Source organism: Chenopodium album, chromosome 26 (assembly GCF_948465745.1).
Source record: "Chenopodium album chromosome 26, dcCheAlbu1.1, whole genome shotgun sequence".
In the NCBI taxonomy this organism is placed as follows: Eukaryota; Viridiplantae; Streptophyta; class Magnoliopsida; order Caryophyllales; family Amaranthaceae; genus Chenopodium; species Chenopodium album.
Genome location: NC_137859.1, coordinates 10,945,287 through 10,960,758, shown reverse-complemented (window position 1 = coordinate 10,960,758; position 15,472 = coordinate 10,945,287). Strand labels below are relative to the sequence as shown.

The 15,472-nt window shown below is 33.3% G+C and overlaps 1 protein-coding gene across 1 annotated transcript; it reads right to left on the bottom strand.

Annotated features, from left to right (window-relative positions):
- Positions 1–6,477: 6,477 nt before the first annotated feature.
- Positions 6,478–6,927, bottom strand: LOC145616792 (uncharacterized). Its single transcript, XM_081671519.1, has one exon. The coding sequence runs from the start codon at positions 6,925–6,927 to the stop codon at positions 6,478–6,480; it is 450 nt and encodes a 149-aa protein (XP_081527645.1).
- Between the last annotated feature and the right edge of the window lie 8,545 nt (positions 6,928–15,472).

Sequence of the window (15,472 nt, the reverse complement as noted above, 5' to 3'; positions counted from 1 at the left end):
AGTATTTCCGACGGAAATTCCGTCGGAAAGGGTCGATTTTCCGACGAGCACTTTTCCGACGACACTTTCCGACGGAATTCCGTCGGAAACCCGATTTTCGACGGAAAACAGGGTGTTTCCGACGAAAAATTTCCGTCGGAATTAAGCTGTTTTCTAGTAGTGAATATACCCATGGTATATGATGAGACATGACGAATGAAAAATTAGTGGAACTACTCTTTTTCATTCTCTGATTTGCTTGTGTACTTCAAGAAATTAGTTGATGTATTTTTTCTTGAGAAAACTTTTGGGTTTGATCATTTTTATCATCATCATCATAAATAACCCAAAGTTTGGTTACATTAGATCACAAACATACTACACTTAGTTGTGATTGTCTTCGTTGTATCTCCTAGTAAATTTCGTGATACCCGGTGTGTAAATTCAGGGTCGAAATATTACTTTAGGAAATTAATTTCTTTCAGGCCTCGAAGTGTTAATTTGTTCAATTCAATTTCGTGTCATTTTTGTGACCCGGTAAACCAATTTCCCCAACAATTTTGGTACAAATAAAAACGTGTTTGCTTGGTAAAATGTGAGATTTATAAGTCTCACATAGACCTGTCAATCGGGTTGGTCAGATGGGGTTCGGATCAGATCACTTCGAGTCACGTGCATGTTATTTCGGATCGAGTCACGAAAGTTTCAGGTTTGGGTTAACCAACGGGTTTAAAACAATATTTTATTTAAATTTTTTTTTAGCCTTATTTTTAAATATTTTTGATTTTTCAAGCTTAGTTTGCTATTATTTTTTCCAATTTTTTAATCAAACATTTTCACCATATTATTTTTAGCCATTACATACTACATAATTTAAACTGTCACTATTTCACCAAAGCTCATCAATTCCTAACTAATAAAAAATGTGAATAAACTTTAAAATAAAATTTCTAATAATTACATCCCAAAATTTTAAGGAAGAGTGTTGAGTAATTAGGTTTTGATGATTGTAAACTAATGATGATTATCTATCTAATGTGTTTGTTAAGTTGTGCATAGAAAGAACAAGTTATACTTGGAATTATATATATATATATATATATATATATATATATATATATATATATATATATATATATATACATATATATATATATATATACATATATATATATACATATATATATATACATATATATATATACATATATATATATATATATACATATATATATACATATATATATATATATACATATATATATATATATATACATATATATATATATATACATATATATATATACATATATATATATATACATATATATATATATATATACATATATATATATACATATATATATATATACATACATATATATACATATATATGTATGTATATATACATATATATGTATGTATATATACATATATATATATGTATATATATATATATATATATATATATATATATATATATATATATATATATATATATATATATATATATATATATATATATATATATAAGGAACCTGAGCAATATATGATAAGCAATAGAGAAACAAGAACAATGATGAGTGTTATGATTGATAAACATGATGATGGCTAAAGGACCATGAAGGTAACTATGTAAATAGGTGTTTGCATATGTTAGCTTCATAAGGTAAGTACACTATGCATACATGAGTTGTATATGTGTAGGAGTATTTACATAAGCTTTAAGTTTAATTAGTTCTCTCACTTGAAGTTTGATTATGACAAACAAACTTCAATCTAATGTTTCTCTTAAGTGTTTATGTGAAGACAGGAACTGACTTAGGTGAAGTCAATGGGTTAGAACATAGAAGACTTCAAGAGGAACAAGAGAGAATGAATGAACCTAAAGCAGGTTCTCCCATGAGAACCAAATCACGAAGGAACCTGAAGGTATTCTCTAACAAGATCCAGAAGGAACTTTCGGCAGGCTTTCCCACGAAAGCCGGAGCATGTTCCCTAACAGGTACATGAAGAGTTCCCTAACAGGAACTTAGTTCCCTAACAAGAACTATCTAAGTTCCCTAACAGGAACTTGCCCCGAGATCTAAAATACTCAATACTACAAGATTCCAGAACAAGAGTTTCAAAGAAACAACATGAAGACGGAGAAATCGAAGCATATCGCTCTAGGATTCATGTAACTATGTTGGACATAAAAGTCAGTCTGGAACAAGTCTAAATACCAACGTGAACTCATGATAGTCAATGAAATTAGAATTACTGACTTGTCAGGAACTCAGAGACTGTTAGAGTTCCTAAACCTAATCGGAACTTAGGTCTGTAAGTCGTTAAAGGTTGCAGGTCGAATTTAATGATATAAATATTTACCTAATACGTGCATATCTTTTAGGGATTTGGTTTTACAGAATAAAAGTATTTATTTTCTAATAAATCCCTTTTGGAAAAAGATAAGTTATTTTTGGAAAATATTTTCAGTAAAATAAGTTTTAAATAAAATCTAATTTTATGGCAAGTATATCTTTTGTTAAAAGATATGGTAATTATATCTTTTGTAAAAAGATATGGTAAGTATATCTTTTATAAAAAGATATGACAAGTATATCTTTTGTTAAAAAGATATGGTAAGTATATCTTTTGTTAAAAGATATATTAGTATATTTGAAAAATATAAGATTTAGATAAAATCTGATTTTATGGTAAATATATCTCATAATTATTGATAGAATATATTCTTAACAAAAGATATATTTTTGGAAAACTTATTTTTGGAAAATATCTTTTATTTCTATCTTTTAATAAAATTTATCTTTTATGAAAAGAATAATTTGGGTGTACTATAAATATGCTCATATGTATTCATTCAAAGTTGAGGCTGATGAAGCTTAGTGGTCGTGCTTAATGGTTTCATCCTTCACCACAAAGCTAAGTCAAACCTCCAGGTCGAAGTTCCAGTTAGGTTCCAGTTATAGTTCGTTCAGTAAGTTCCAGACAGATCTTGAAGTGTCCAGCATATTAGTTTTATCTTTTTATTCATTGATATGTATTTAGAGTTATTCTTTGAGAGCTTGTAATTGGGAAAAAGGGTTTTGAGTGTTTTATGTATTGGGGTGTGAGAGTTCGTGAGGATTCTTGTTATAATTATATTGTAAGAGTGCAATGTGTGAGCTTCTAGGTGAGGCCGATTGGGCTTCTAGTGTGAGGCCGAGTAGTTTTGTACTTAGGTGGTACAAGTATTTAGTACTTTGGCAATACGTGTAGTACTTTGGTGGTACGAGTGAATCTAAATGTGGTGCTTAGACTGGGTAGATTAGGGTCCTATCAAGTAGCAAGTCCAGTGAGGAACTTGTGAAATAAAGGTCCGTGTCTAATAGGTTGTAATTTGGTGTTTGCCCTATTATATTGAAGTGTGTTTGAAATCCCTAAGGTAGGGTCGAGGTTTTACTTCCAGTTGGGCCCTGGATGGTTTCCTCGTAAAATCCGCTTTGCATTGTCTAAGTTCCTAACAGCAATCAGTTTTATATTCCGCGAAAAGTAGGCACTAGGAACATATACAATTCACCCCCCCTCTTGTAGTATATCATCCGAATTAACAAATAGGCTAACATAATTATATGTGTAGAGTATAATATCTCTTGTCTTAATATCAGTAGACCTGTCGATCGATGGTATGCGGTGATGTGAAATATATGGATGCAATTAGTGTGGGTTGATAAATGGTGTAGGAGCTGATTGGTATGGATTTGAACAAGAGTTATATGAGATAGATAAATGAGAAAGAGCTAAAATGAATGTCTGATGGTAGACAAACAATCAAACTTATAATCAATAAACTAAATATTAATTTTCAAATAAATGTATTTAATAAAAATTAAAAAAAAAATAGAAGTAAATTAAAAATAAATTTTAAAAAAAACCTTAAAATTAGGTCATCGGAACGGGTTCGGGTTTGGGTTGGATTTGAGCCACAAATGTATGGGTTTAACGGATTCGGGTTATGGGTCAAAAAACTTTGTTCAAGGCCTATAAAAACGTGTCGGGTTTGGGTCGGATTTGCGAGTCAGGTTGAAAATTGACATGTCTAATCTCACTCTCACATACTGAAACGCTAAGACTTCCCCCTTTAAAAATAGCTAATCCTCCCTCCATTTTTCTTTTATGCGATGTACTCCTTTCTTTAAAAAAAAAAAAAAAAAAAAAAAAAAGCTACATTACTATTTTCGTCGTTTTTTTTGAAAAAAAAAAATTACACTTTCTCTTTTGGAAATCTTTACAATTTCATACTTCGTAATATATCTTTACTCATTACTGGTCCGACTCATTTTTACTTTTCTCGCTCCTTTAATGGTGCTCACATACTTCCTATCACACCACTTTACTTTTTAATTAAGGAAAATTTGATTTGAATAATCCAACCTTTACGTGATTCATTTTTAATAATCCGACCTTTTGATTATACATGAATAATCCAAGCTTTATATTCCATTCTTTTTTATTAGGCCAAGATGACCGGTTACCTGTTCTTCAAGTAATTTTTTTTCTTTTCAGTTTTTTACATAATAAAGGAAAAATAATAAAAATAAAAACTCTTTCTCTCTCCTCCTCCTCCCAGCCATCCTCCACTTCCCCTCTGCCACCCTTGTACTCTTCCAGCCCTTCCCTTTCCTTTCCGCTCTCCTACTCGATCTCCCCATCAACCACCCAACCCCGCTGCGCGAGGGGTTGCGAAATGGATTGCAGTTGGTGGCGATGGTGAGGAAGCAGTGGGGATAATTTGTGACGGTTGCTTGCGGTTGCTGCCGAATGAGGGTTGCGCTTTGCGCTAGTGTAAGGGAAGGGAATTTCTAACAGTGCCAGTGAGAGGGGAGAGGGTTTTGGGTGGTGTCGATGTTTGTGGTGGGGGTTATAGGTTTTCCGGTTACAAGGTGGGTGTTTTGGGGGTGTTTGGTTCTGGGGTGAGGGTTTTTCGGTTTGCGGCCGATTTCTGGTGGGTTGTGGCTGTTTTCGGATGGGGTTGTGGTTGGTCTTCAACTTTCAGGTTGGTTGTGGCCGGTTTCAGGTGGGTTTTGGCCATATTTGGGTGGGGTTATGACCGGTTCCTGGTGGGTTGTGGCCGGAAAGGCAGGGTGGCTGCCTGGCTGGTAAGGGAGGGTGGCCGGAAAAAAGGTGGTGATGGCCATGGTTGCCGGATTTATTGGAGGAATGGGGAAAATTGAAAAAAAAAAACATTTTTATTTTAAAGTAAAAAAAATAAAAAATTTAAAAATAAATGGTTAGACGAATCAAAACACGACACGTGGCGAAGTAACCTAGTGTTGTAGGTTAGTGACCGGTTTGGCCTGATAGAATAGAATGGGATATGAAGCTTGGATTATTCATGTATAATCAAAAGGTCGGATTATTAAAAATGAATTGCTTAAAGGTTGGATTATTCAAATCAAATTTTCCTTTAATAAAACAATCACCCTACCATCTATTCATACACTTTTTATTAACGACTTAACGTATCTACAATCTACCTCACTAACATTTTATTTTATTAAACATTTTAAAACTCTGTGCAATCCCAACTCTAGCTTTAAAAAAAAAAGGAAAACTTTACTTTTTGCAGCCCTTTCTTTTTTAATGTTATATTTTCATTGTTTGACAACATACTCCAATCCATTTAAATATTAATTTTCTCTCCTCTCATAATCCCCATTCAAATCTATCACTACCTCCGTTTCACATTTTTTGCAACTTTTTGAAAAGTTAAAAAATGTATAGCGAACGTTTTTGCAAAAGTTGCAAAAATGTGAAACAAAGTTAGTAATTAAGAAAATCTTCTTCATTAACATAATAAGTTCTAAGTAAAGAAATGTATTCCACATGTTCTAAAAAGTACTCTTTCAACCTTATTAAAGAATTATTAGACTTGCTCTATGAAATTCAATACTCCGTATGGTTGTATGTTTTTCTTACAACCTTAAAAAAATAAGTGTATATATTAAACTTAACTTGGATTATATCTCAAACAATTTTTCTCTATATTTGATAGTTAATTATATAAATTAATAAACACATTTTTAAATTTATCGTGCATGATACGTACGGGTACTAAACTTGTTCATTCAGTATAGGAAAAAAAAAATGCAACAAAGAGAAATGAAAGATGGCATCATATATAGTAAAATCACACCACATAATCCACATCTTAAATAGAAAATACTTCAGTTTATTAATATTAGATCGAGTACAAGCTAGCCCACTTGGAAACCATAACAAAATACTAAATAGATTCGATGATATAAATATACTAAATATACCCCCCACACTAATGCACAAGATATATTAATTTCTTACATTGCAAATTTTTATTTATTAAAATATATTTTTTTTTTGGCAATGTAGAAATAAAGTTGTTGTCTTGTTGAGTTGGTTACCATCACTTATTATTAATGCATGTCTACTTATTTTGGGCATGTAAATTACGTACTCATCGAATAGACAAAGACGATTTTAAACAATTGTATGGTTTTGCCATGGCCACATAAACCTGTATCTCTTCTTCTTATCATGATACAGGGATATCCCATCCTCAGCCCCTTTCCAGATACAATGACGTCCACCACAATATTTATCGACAAAAGATTGATCATCTTCAAACGCTACGATACTTATCCCACCCTTTCTAGGGCTTGTCATGTTACATGTATAGGTAACAACTTTCCACATTTCACTTTTGAATGTAAACGTGAAATTATTCTTCACTTGAACATGTTGAAGCCCTAAATCTTGAAATTTCTTACCACCTCCAGCGCATTGTACATCTATAACATCGCTATTTAATTCATTTTGTATTACCACCCAATAATCTACTGGAAGGAAAAAACCCCAAGAATTCACAAATGGCTGATTTGTGACTCCTAAAGTTAGTATCATGCCGATTATTAGTTTTAATAGTGACATTGTTGAATTGATTTTTTTTGTTTTTGGTTGTGGATTTCTTTGAGTTAATGATATAACAACTTGAGAATATGTAGAATTATTTATAGTGGTTTAAGGCTTTGATTTAAGCAAGGACTTTAAATGGGAAACCAGGATATGGTGACATTTTGTACTACTGTTCACACATGGCATACATATCATGCAAGACTTTGTTTTTTTCAACTAATTAAAGCATAATACTCCGTAACATATTAAATAGAATTAATTTTACGAAGTTATTATGAGTCAGCATAAGCAAAACAAGTTTTAATTAATTAGTACTGTAAATATATAGCTTGATTACGTGTTTACGTCACATAAAAGTCATTTAGAATTAATAAAAATCAAAAGCTTCAAAGACGGTAAATAAAAGAAATAGCTAGGATAAAATAAGTTTAAACGGTAAAAATTAGAGTCGGTAGGTAAAATTAAATTTTAATCAAAATTTATCAAAATATGTTAATTCCTGTGAAATAATTTCTGCTATGTTCAAACAAATTAAATCAAAATTATTTCAATAGATCGGATTCTAAAATGACATTCCCTCCTTCCATATTTGTTCTTATTATGATTTGAATCTTGATACTATTTATAAAATTAGAGAATTCTCAATATATTAAACATATATATGTATAATATAGTCATGTTGGATCTTATGATTTTTTTTTCAATAAATAATTTATTAATAGTCAAATAGAATTTTTGTACTAATATACTACTGTACTAAAGAAATATATGATCATAGACTCATAGTAATACATCCGTATGGAGTAACAAGTATCGCATATGGAAGAAATTTTTAGGGGTTGAGGGAGTATGAAATCAACATTATGTCCATATTATGTATGCTAGCAAAACATTTCAATACTACTATGCAGTGGAAGCAATAAATGACAATTAATTTATAGTGCATCCTCCACGATATGATGACGTACCTTTTTGTTTATTTTAATTTTTTATTATTATCTTTTTCATAATTATCTAGTAGATTATCTTTTACCAAAACGACTAATTTGACAAAAGTATTTATCAAAACGGCTAATTATGAATTTTAATTCCAAAACTAGTTAAATTATTGACTTGGAAGTAATTTAGCGAGCTAATCTTTTTCCTTATTTTGCACCAGTTTTGTTCGGGGTTCACTTTATTGGTTTTTTTTTAATGGTCCGTTTAGCATCGTTGTGGTTTTATGTTTTTTGGTTTTTTGTTTTTTAAAAGTATATTACTTATGTTACATAATAGATCCAAAAATATTTAGATTTAGGGCCTGTTCACATTTACTTAATTTCAGTTCAGTTCAGTTCAGTTCAGCTCCAATCAGTTCAGTTCAGTTCAGTTCCAATCAGTTCAGTTCAGTTCAGCTCTTAATTTTCCTCTCACATAAAATATTCATTTCAGCTCAATTCAGTTCAGTTCAGTTCAGTTCCAATCAGTTCAGTTCAGCTCCAATCAGTTCAGTTCAGCTCAACAGTAAATATGAACAGGCCCTTATTAAAATCATGATAATTTAGAAAACTGACAACAAAAAAGTGAAAACACTTTTTTCTTGTTTCCTGTTTTTGGATTTTAGGGCCTGTTCATATTTACTAAATTGAGCTGAACTGAACTGAATTAAACTGATTGGAGCTGAACTGAACTGAACTGAATTTAGCTGAAATGAATATTTTATGTGAGAGGGAAATTAAGAGCTAAACTGAACTGAACTGATTGGAACTGAACTGAACTGATTGGAGCTGAACGGAACTGAAATTAAGTAAATGTGAACAGACCCTTAGTTTTAAAAAAAAAAAAAAAAAAAAAAAAAAAAAAAAAAAAACTGAAAACCAAAAATGATGTCAAACAAGCCCAGTATTTTATTTTATTTTAATTTTGTTTTTAGGATTTTTCTAAGTTGGAAATTTAACTTAATTTTTTCGTCTAGATCGTATCATCTAAATTTGGAATTTCAAGTAGTATTGTTCGATCAACACTACCGTAAATTTATACAACGATTAGGGTTTTTAAGGTATTGTTCATCTTTTTTATGCCTATTTATTGTATAATCTCTGTTAATGTTAGCTAAGTTGGATATTTTTTAGTTTCATGTGTATAATAAACCAAATTTACACATAGTTACGTGATATATAATGGTAGACAATGTATTATGTTCTCAGTTTTTTTTTTTTTTTTTGGTTAAATGGAAATTTGGAACGATTTTTTGAGTTTTTTTGGTCTTATTTTTTATAAAAATACTGATGCTTGCACCTCTTAACATAGAATTATTGCAAATCTATTATGTTGAATGTTATTTTTCAAATTAAAGGGATTTTTCTTTTTTGGGTGCAAAATAGGAAAGAACCCCTAACAAAACAAAAACACACTAACATAATTTAAAACAAAGAAAAGAAAACAGACATAATAGAAAACAAAAGCACACCCTACGAAAAATAAGCTAGCTACCCTCTCATCATTGGATATCTTAAACTATGGCATTAGATTTCCCCAAAAAAAAAAAAAAAATAAATAAATAAATAAAAACAAATAAACTAACCATTTTTTTTTTCTGTAAAAAAACCCATAAAGTGAACCAAACTAGTTCAAAGGAATACCCTTCAAAAAAAAAAAAAAAAAAAAAAAAACTAGTTCAAAGGAAAATAAGAAATAAATAATTTACTTCCAAGTTAATAAGTTAGCTAGTTTTGGAATTAATATTGATAAATAGCCATTTTTGTTAAGATATATTAGGATTAATATATCTTTGACTTAGTATATATGTAAATATATAGCTTTCCTATTTCGTATCTTAGCATTATTCTGATGTATAGCTTCTCCTTAATTAGTGGCTTTAGTTAAGGATTGTAATGTGTATATATTGACAGCAAGTATAATGAATTATTTACGGAATTAGTTTCCTTCATGGTATCAGTAGTTTAGGGTATTCTTCCGCTGCACCCTACTCTGTTTTTCCGCCCAAATTCATCTCTTCTTCCTCTTCTTTCTCTTCTTCTTCTTCTTCTTCTCTTCCCCTGTTTGCACAGCAGCCATGGCCGCATCCAAAATCAATTTTCATCCGGCCTTTACAGTGACAAACATCAAAAGCAATATTCCTCTTACTCTTGAAATGGAGAACGTCGAATACTCTGCTTGGGCGGAGCTTTTTAAAATTAATGCTCGATCTCACAAGGTTCTTCACCATATCATTACTCCTAAAGAGGAGGTTGCTGCACCTTCGACCGCAGAGGAAAAGGAGTTATGGTCGGTGTTGGATGCTACCGTTCTTAGGTGGATTTATTCCACAATTTCGAAGGACCTTATGCATACAATTATGGAACCTGATTCAACGGCGATGGAGGCTTGGAATCGGCTCCGTAACATATTCCAAGACAATCAAAATTCCCGTGCCGTGACTCTTGAACATGAATTCTCCAACACTGACATGGAGGATTTTCCTAATGTCTCGGCGTATTGTCAACGCCTCAAGAGTCTCTCCGATCAATTGAAGAATGTTGGAGCACAGGTGGATAATAACCGCCTTGTCCTTCAATTGGTCTCCGGTTTAACCGAACCGTACAATGGGGTTGCCACTTTGATAAGGCAAAGCAATCCCCTTCCTCAATTCTACCAAGCCCGCTCAATGCTTACATTGGAGGAGGCAGGCTTGGCGAAGAAAGCTGCTTCGGCGTCGGCTTCTGCAATGATGGTTACTGCTCCTCGTGAAGCTTCTTCTGGGGGAGATTCGGGTCATTCTCGTGGCAAGAACAAGAACCAGAAAAAATCCGGTGGTGGCCGCAAGCAGTCTGGCGGTGGTCGGAGTTCCAGCACCGGCAGTGGTGGCGGTCAGGGCACCGGTGGACAGCAGCCCAGCCGCGGTGGTCCGCAACAGCAACAGCAGCAGCAGGCCTGGGCTGCGCCTCCACCAAAGACTCTTTGTAGTAATAAAAGCATTGAATGTACTCGTAATTCTAGTGCTAATGTTTGCAATTCTTGTGTACTTGGAAAACACGTTAAATTGCCTTTTATGTCATCGAATTCTAGTACTTCTATGCCGTTTGATATTATTCACAGTGATTTATGGACCTCTCCTGTTTTGAGTTCATTGGGTCATCGTTATTATATGCTTGTGTTGGATGATTTTTCAAAATATTTGTGGACTTTTCCCTTAGCTAAAAAGTCAGATGTGTTTGATAAAATATTAGCCTTCCAAGCATTCATTCATACTCAATTTGAACGCCCAATTAAAACTTTTCAATGTGATAATGGTAGGGAATATGATAACGGTCCCTTTTGGGCTTTATGTGAGTCAAATGGTATGTCATTCCGTCTGTCTTGTCCCCATACTTCATCACAAAACGGAAAGGCCGAGAGAAAAATAAGATCTTTGAATAATATCATCCGAACTCTTCTTTCTCATGCTTCCTTACCACCGTCTTTTTGGCACCATGCTTTGCAAATGGTAACATATCTTCATAATATTCTTCCAAGTAAATTGCTGGAATATAAGTCACCTCTCCAAGTCTTATACCAAAAGGAACCCTCTTACTCTCACTTACGTGTTTTTGGGTGTTTGTGTTATCCCTTAATTCCTTCCACTACCATTAATAAACTACAACCTCGTTCCACACCTTGTGTTTTTTTGGGGTATCCACCGAATCATAGGGGTTACAAATGCTTTGATTTATCGACTAATAAAATTATTATTAGTCGCCATGTCGTTTTTGATGAGAGTATATTTCCTTTTGCGGATTTGCATAAACCCAATTCCCATACGTATGAATTCTTGGATGATGGTCTAAGCTCTTATGTTATTCACCACTTGCAAAACAGTTCTGCCAACTCCACGGCCCAGCCCACTCCTCCTTCTCCATGCTCCACACGAACTGGGCCCCTTACACCACCTTCTAGCCCAGTTCGGTCCAGCAGGCCCACTCCCTCTTCTTCTCCTTCTATTCGCATTCCATTTTCTGGTGGGCATAATAGGGCCACACTGGACCGTGGGCCTGTTCAATCAGCCATGGCCCAAGGTGGTCTTACCCAACCAGAAAATTCACATGCCGCTCCTCCTCCTACCACAGCTCCTCCTCTTCCACCGCCACCTCCTCCTAGGATTGTTACTCGTAGTAGAAACGGTATTGTCAAGCCAAATCCAAAGTATAAAAATTTGAGTGCTATGACCTCTAGTGTTACGATATCCCCTTTGCCTCGTAACCCCGTTTCTGCTCTTAATGACCCGAATTGGAAATTGGCCATGGATGATAAATATAATGCTCTTATTAATAATAAGACGTGGGAGTTGGTGCCCCGTCCACCTGATGTTAATGTTATTCGTTCTATGTGGATTTTTACTCATAAAGTGAAATCTGACGGTTCTTTTGAGAGGCATAAAGCCCGTCTTGTAGGTGATGGCAAAACACAACAGGTTGACATCGATTGTGGGGAGACTTTTAGTCCGGTTGTAAAACCGGCGACTATTCGTACTGTTCTTAGCCTAGCTTTGTCTAAGGCTTGGTCGATACATCAGCTAGATGTTAAGAACGCTTTTTTACATGGTGAGCTTCAGGAGACAGTTTATATGCATCAACCCCTCGGGTACCGTGATAAAACTCACCCTGATTATGTGTGTTTATTGCGGGGCTCTTTATATGGTCTTAAGCAGGCACCCCGGGCGTGGTATAAGAGGTTTGCAGATTTTGTTGCTACTATTGGTTTCACTAATAGTAAGAGTGACAATTCCCTGTTTATTTATCGTCAAGGGAAAAATGTGGCTTATTTACTTTTATATGTTGATGACATTATTCTTACTGCTTCTTCTGATACTTTGCGGCGTTCTATTATGTCCCTCCTTAGCTCAGAGTTTGCTATGAAGGACGCGGAGGAAATTATTGATAGAGCAGGGATGGCTTCGTGTAAACCTTCGGCTACACCTGTTGAGGTAAAACCGAAGGACAGTTCTACAGGTTCACCTTGTGCCGATCCTACACTGTATCGTAGTCTTGCAGGGGCCTTGCAATACCTCACATTTACTAGACCGGATATATCATATGCAGTTCAACAGGTTTGCTTACATATGCATGATCCGAAAGAGACGCATATGGCCGCTCTTAAACGGATTATTCGGTATGTCCGGGGCACGATTGATCATGGGTTGCATTTGTATCCGTCCTCTATTTCTTCTCTTGTATCTTATACGGATGCAGATTGGGCAGGGTGTCCAGATACTAGGCGCTCCACATCTGGATATTGTGTATATTTGGGTGATAATTTGATTTCTTGGTCCTCGAAACGACTGGCTACTCTATCTAAGTCTAGTGCCGAGGCAGAATACAGGGGCGTTGCTAATGTCGTTTCTGAGTCATGTTGGCTTCGAAACTTGCTTTTGGAATTACATTGTCCGATTAAAAAGGCGACTTTGGTTTATTGTGACAATGTGAGTGCCATTTATCTCTCTGGCAATCCGGTGCAACATCAACGAACAAAGCACATAGAGATGGATATTTTGTTTGTTCGAGAAAAGGTAGCCCGGGGTGAAGTTCGGGTTCATCATGTTCCTTCAAGGCACCAAATTGCAGATATTTTTACGAAGGGGCTCCCTCGTGTTCTTTTTGAAGACTTTAAAGATAGTCTAAGCATTCGTCCTCCTCCGGCTTAGACTATGGGGGTGTGTTAAGATATATTAGGATTAATATATCTTTGACTTAGTATATATGTAAATATATAGCTTTCCTATTTCGTAGCTTAGCATTATTCTGATGCATAGCTTCTCCTTAATTAGTGGCTTTAGTTAAGGATTGTAATGTGTATATATTGACAGCAAGTATAATGAATTATTTACGGAATTAGTTTCCTTCAATTTTGATAAATAATTTTGTAAAAGTAGTCATCATTTTGGTAAAAGATCTCTAAGTTTGTGCATGTTTTGGTGCTTTTAAAAAAAAAGGATACGTTCTGGTGGATAACCTTGTTAAGTCGAAAGATAACATCATGTTGATGTCAAGCGTGGAATTAAGTCACATATGAGAGTATTTTTGTAACCTCATTTGGATATATATATAAAAAAAAAAAAAAAAAAAAAAAAAAAAAAAAAGCATTTGAGAGTATAATCGAATCTAATTTTTAATGAATTGAATTTATTTATACTGTATTGAATACGAAGTAATTTTTAAAATTTAAAATTATAATAAATGAATTAAAGTATTTTTACTTAGTCTCTCTTAAATTTGTTTCAAGATGATTCTATGGTAGTCAACCTTAAAATGACTACCATTATACTCCCTCCGTTTCAAAATACCTGCTTCATTTCTCCATGTGCGGAGTTTAGGAGAATTGAAAAAAGTACAGTAATAAAATATGGAGGTAGTGAAGTTGGTGGAAGAATAAAAAATTGTAAAAAGCAAAAATAGTGGAGAAATTGGAGGAGAGAGAATATGAAATTATAAAAATTATGATATTTGATGGGTCCACTAGGTGAGAGAAATGAACTAAATATAGAAAAAAACTTTCCAAATAAGGAAATGGAGCAAGTATTTAAAAACGGCCGAAAAAGGAAAGTGAAGCAAGTATTTAAAAACGGAGGGAATACTAATTTTCAATGTCAAAATTAAGTATAAATCATTTCTCTAATTTTAAAATTTTAATTATTAATTTTGAAATAATTTTGAATTTTTTTAAAATAATTTTCCTAATTAATTTTCATAATTCACTTTTTATTATTATTGAAATTAAAAGAATAATTCATCAATTAATTATAATTTGTAAAAATATTAAAAAAAATTTAAAATATGAACAAAATTTATAATTAATTTTGACATAAAAAATAAATTAAAAATCAACTAATAAAAAATTGGTATAATAGTAGTCATTTTAAGGATGACTTCCATAGAATTTTCACATTTTCCATTATCTAAGCAAGATGATTTTCTGCTATTTGATTGTTTTATGTGTGTGTCGGGATACAAATTTAAAGATTCGTTTTGCACGTGTGTCAATCTTAGGGCCTGTTAACTTAATTTCAATTCAGTTTAGTTCAGTTCAGCTCCAATCGGTTCAGTTTAGTTCAGCTCAGCTCCAATCGATTCAGTTCAGTTCAGCTCCTAATTTCCTTCTCTCATAAAAAATTCATTTTAGCTCCAATCAATTCAGTTCAGTTCAGCTCCAATCAATTCGGTTCATTTCAGCTCCAATCAGTTCAGTAAATATGAACAAACCCTTAATGGCCGGATCAAATTTGGTCACTTTTATACACCAATAAAGCTCCGTCAAGAATGATGCAAAAACAGCTAAAATTATTTAGGAGTAGTTTAGAAGTGATGTCATTAATTTTAGAATATTTAATACTTGTATTGAGAATTTTTAGATCTGTTAAAAGATGATTATAGTGAAATCACCCCTCCCTATTAAAAAAATAAATGCTACTTAAATAATACGGAGTAGAAGTATCATTTTTCATTCGCACCAAAAAATAATGTATCTTATTTTCTTGAGACGCCTACTTTTCAATTATTCATTGATCTATTGTGAGACTCTAACACGAACTCCCATCGATTCCCCATCA

Excerpts from the sequence above, each read along its gene's own strand:
- LOC145616792 (XM_081671519.1), bottom strand. The coding sequence starts at position 6,927 with ATGTCACTATTAAAACTAATAATCGGCATGATACTAACTTTAGGAGTC.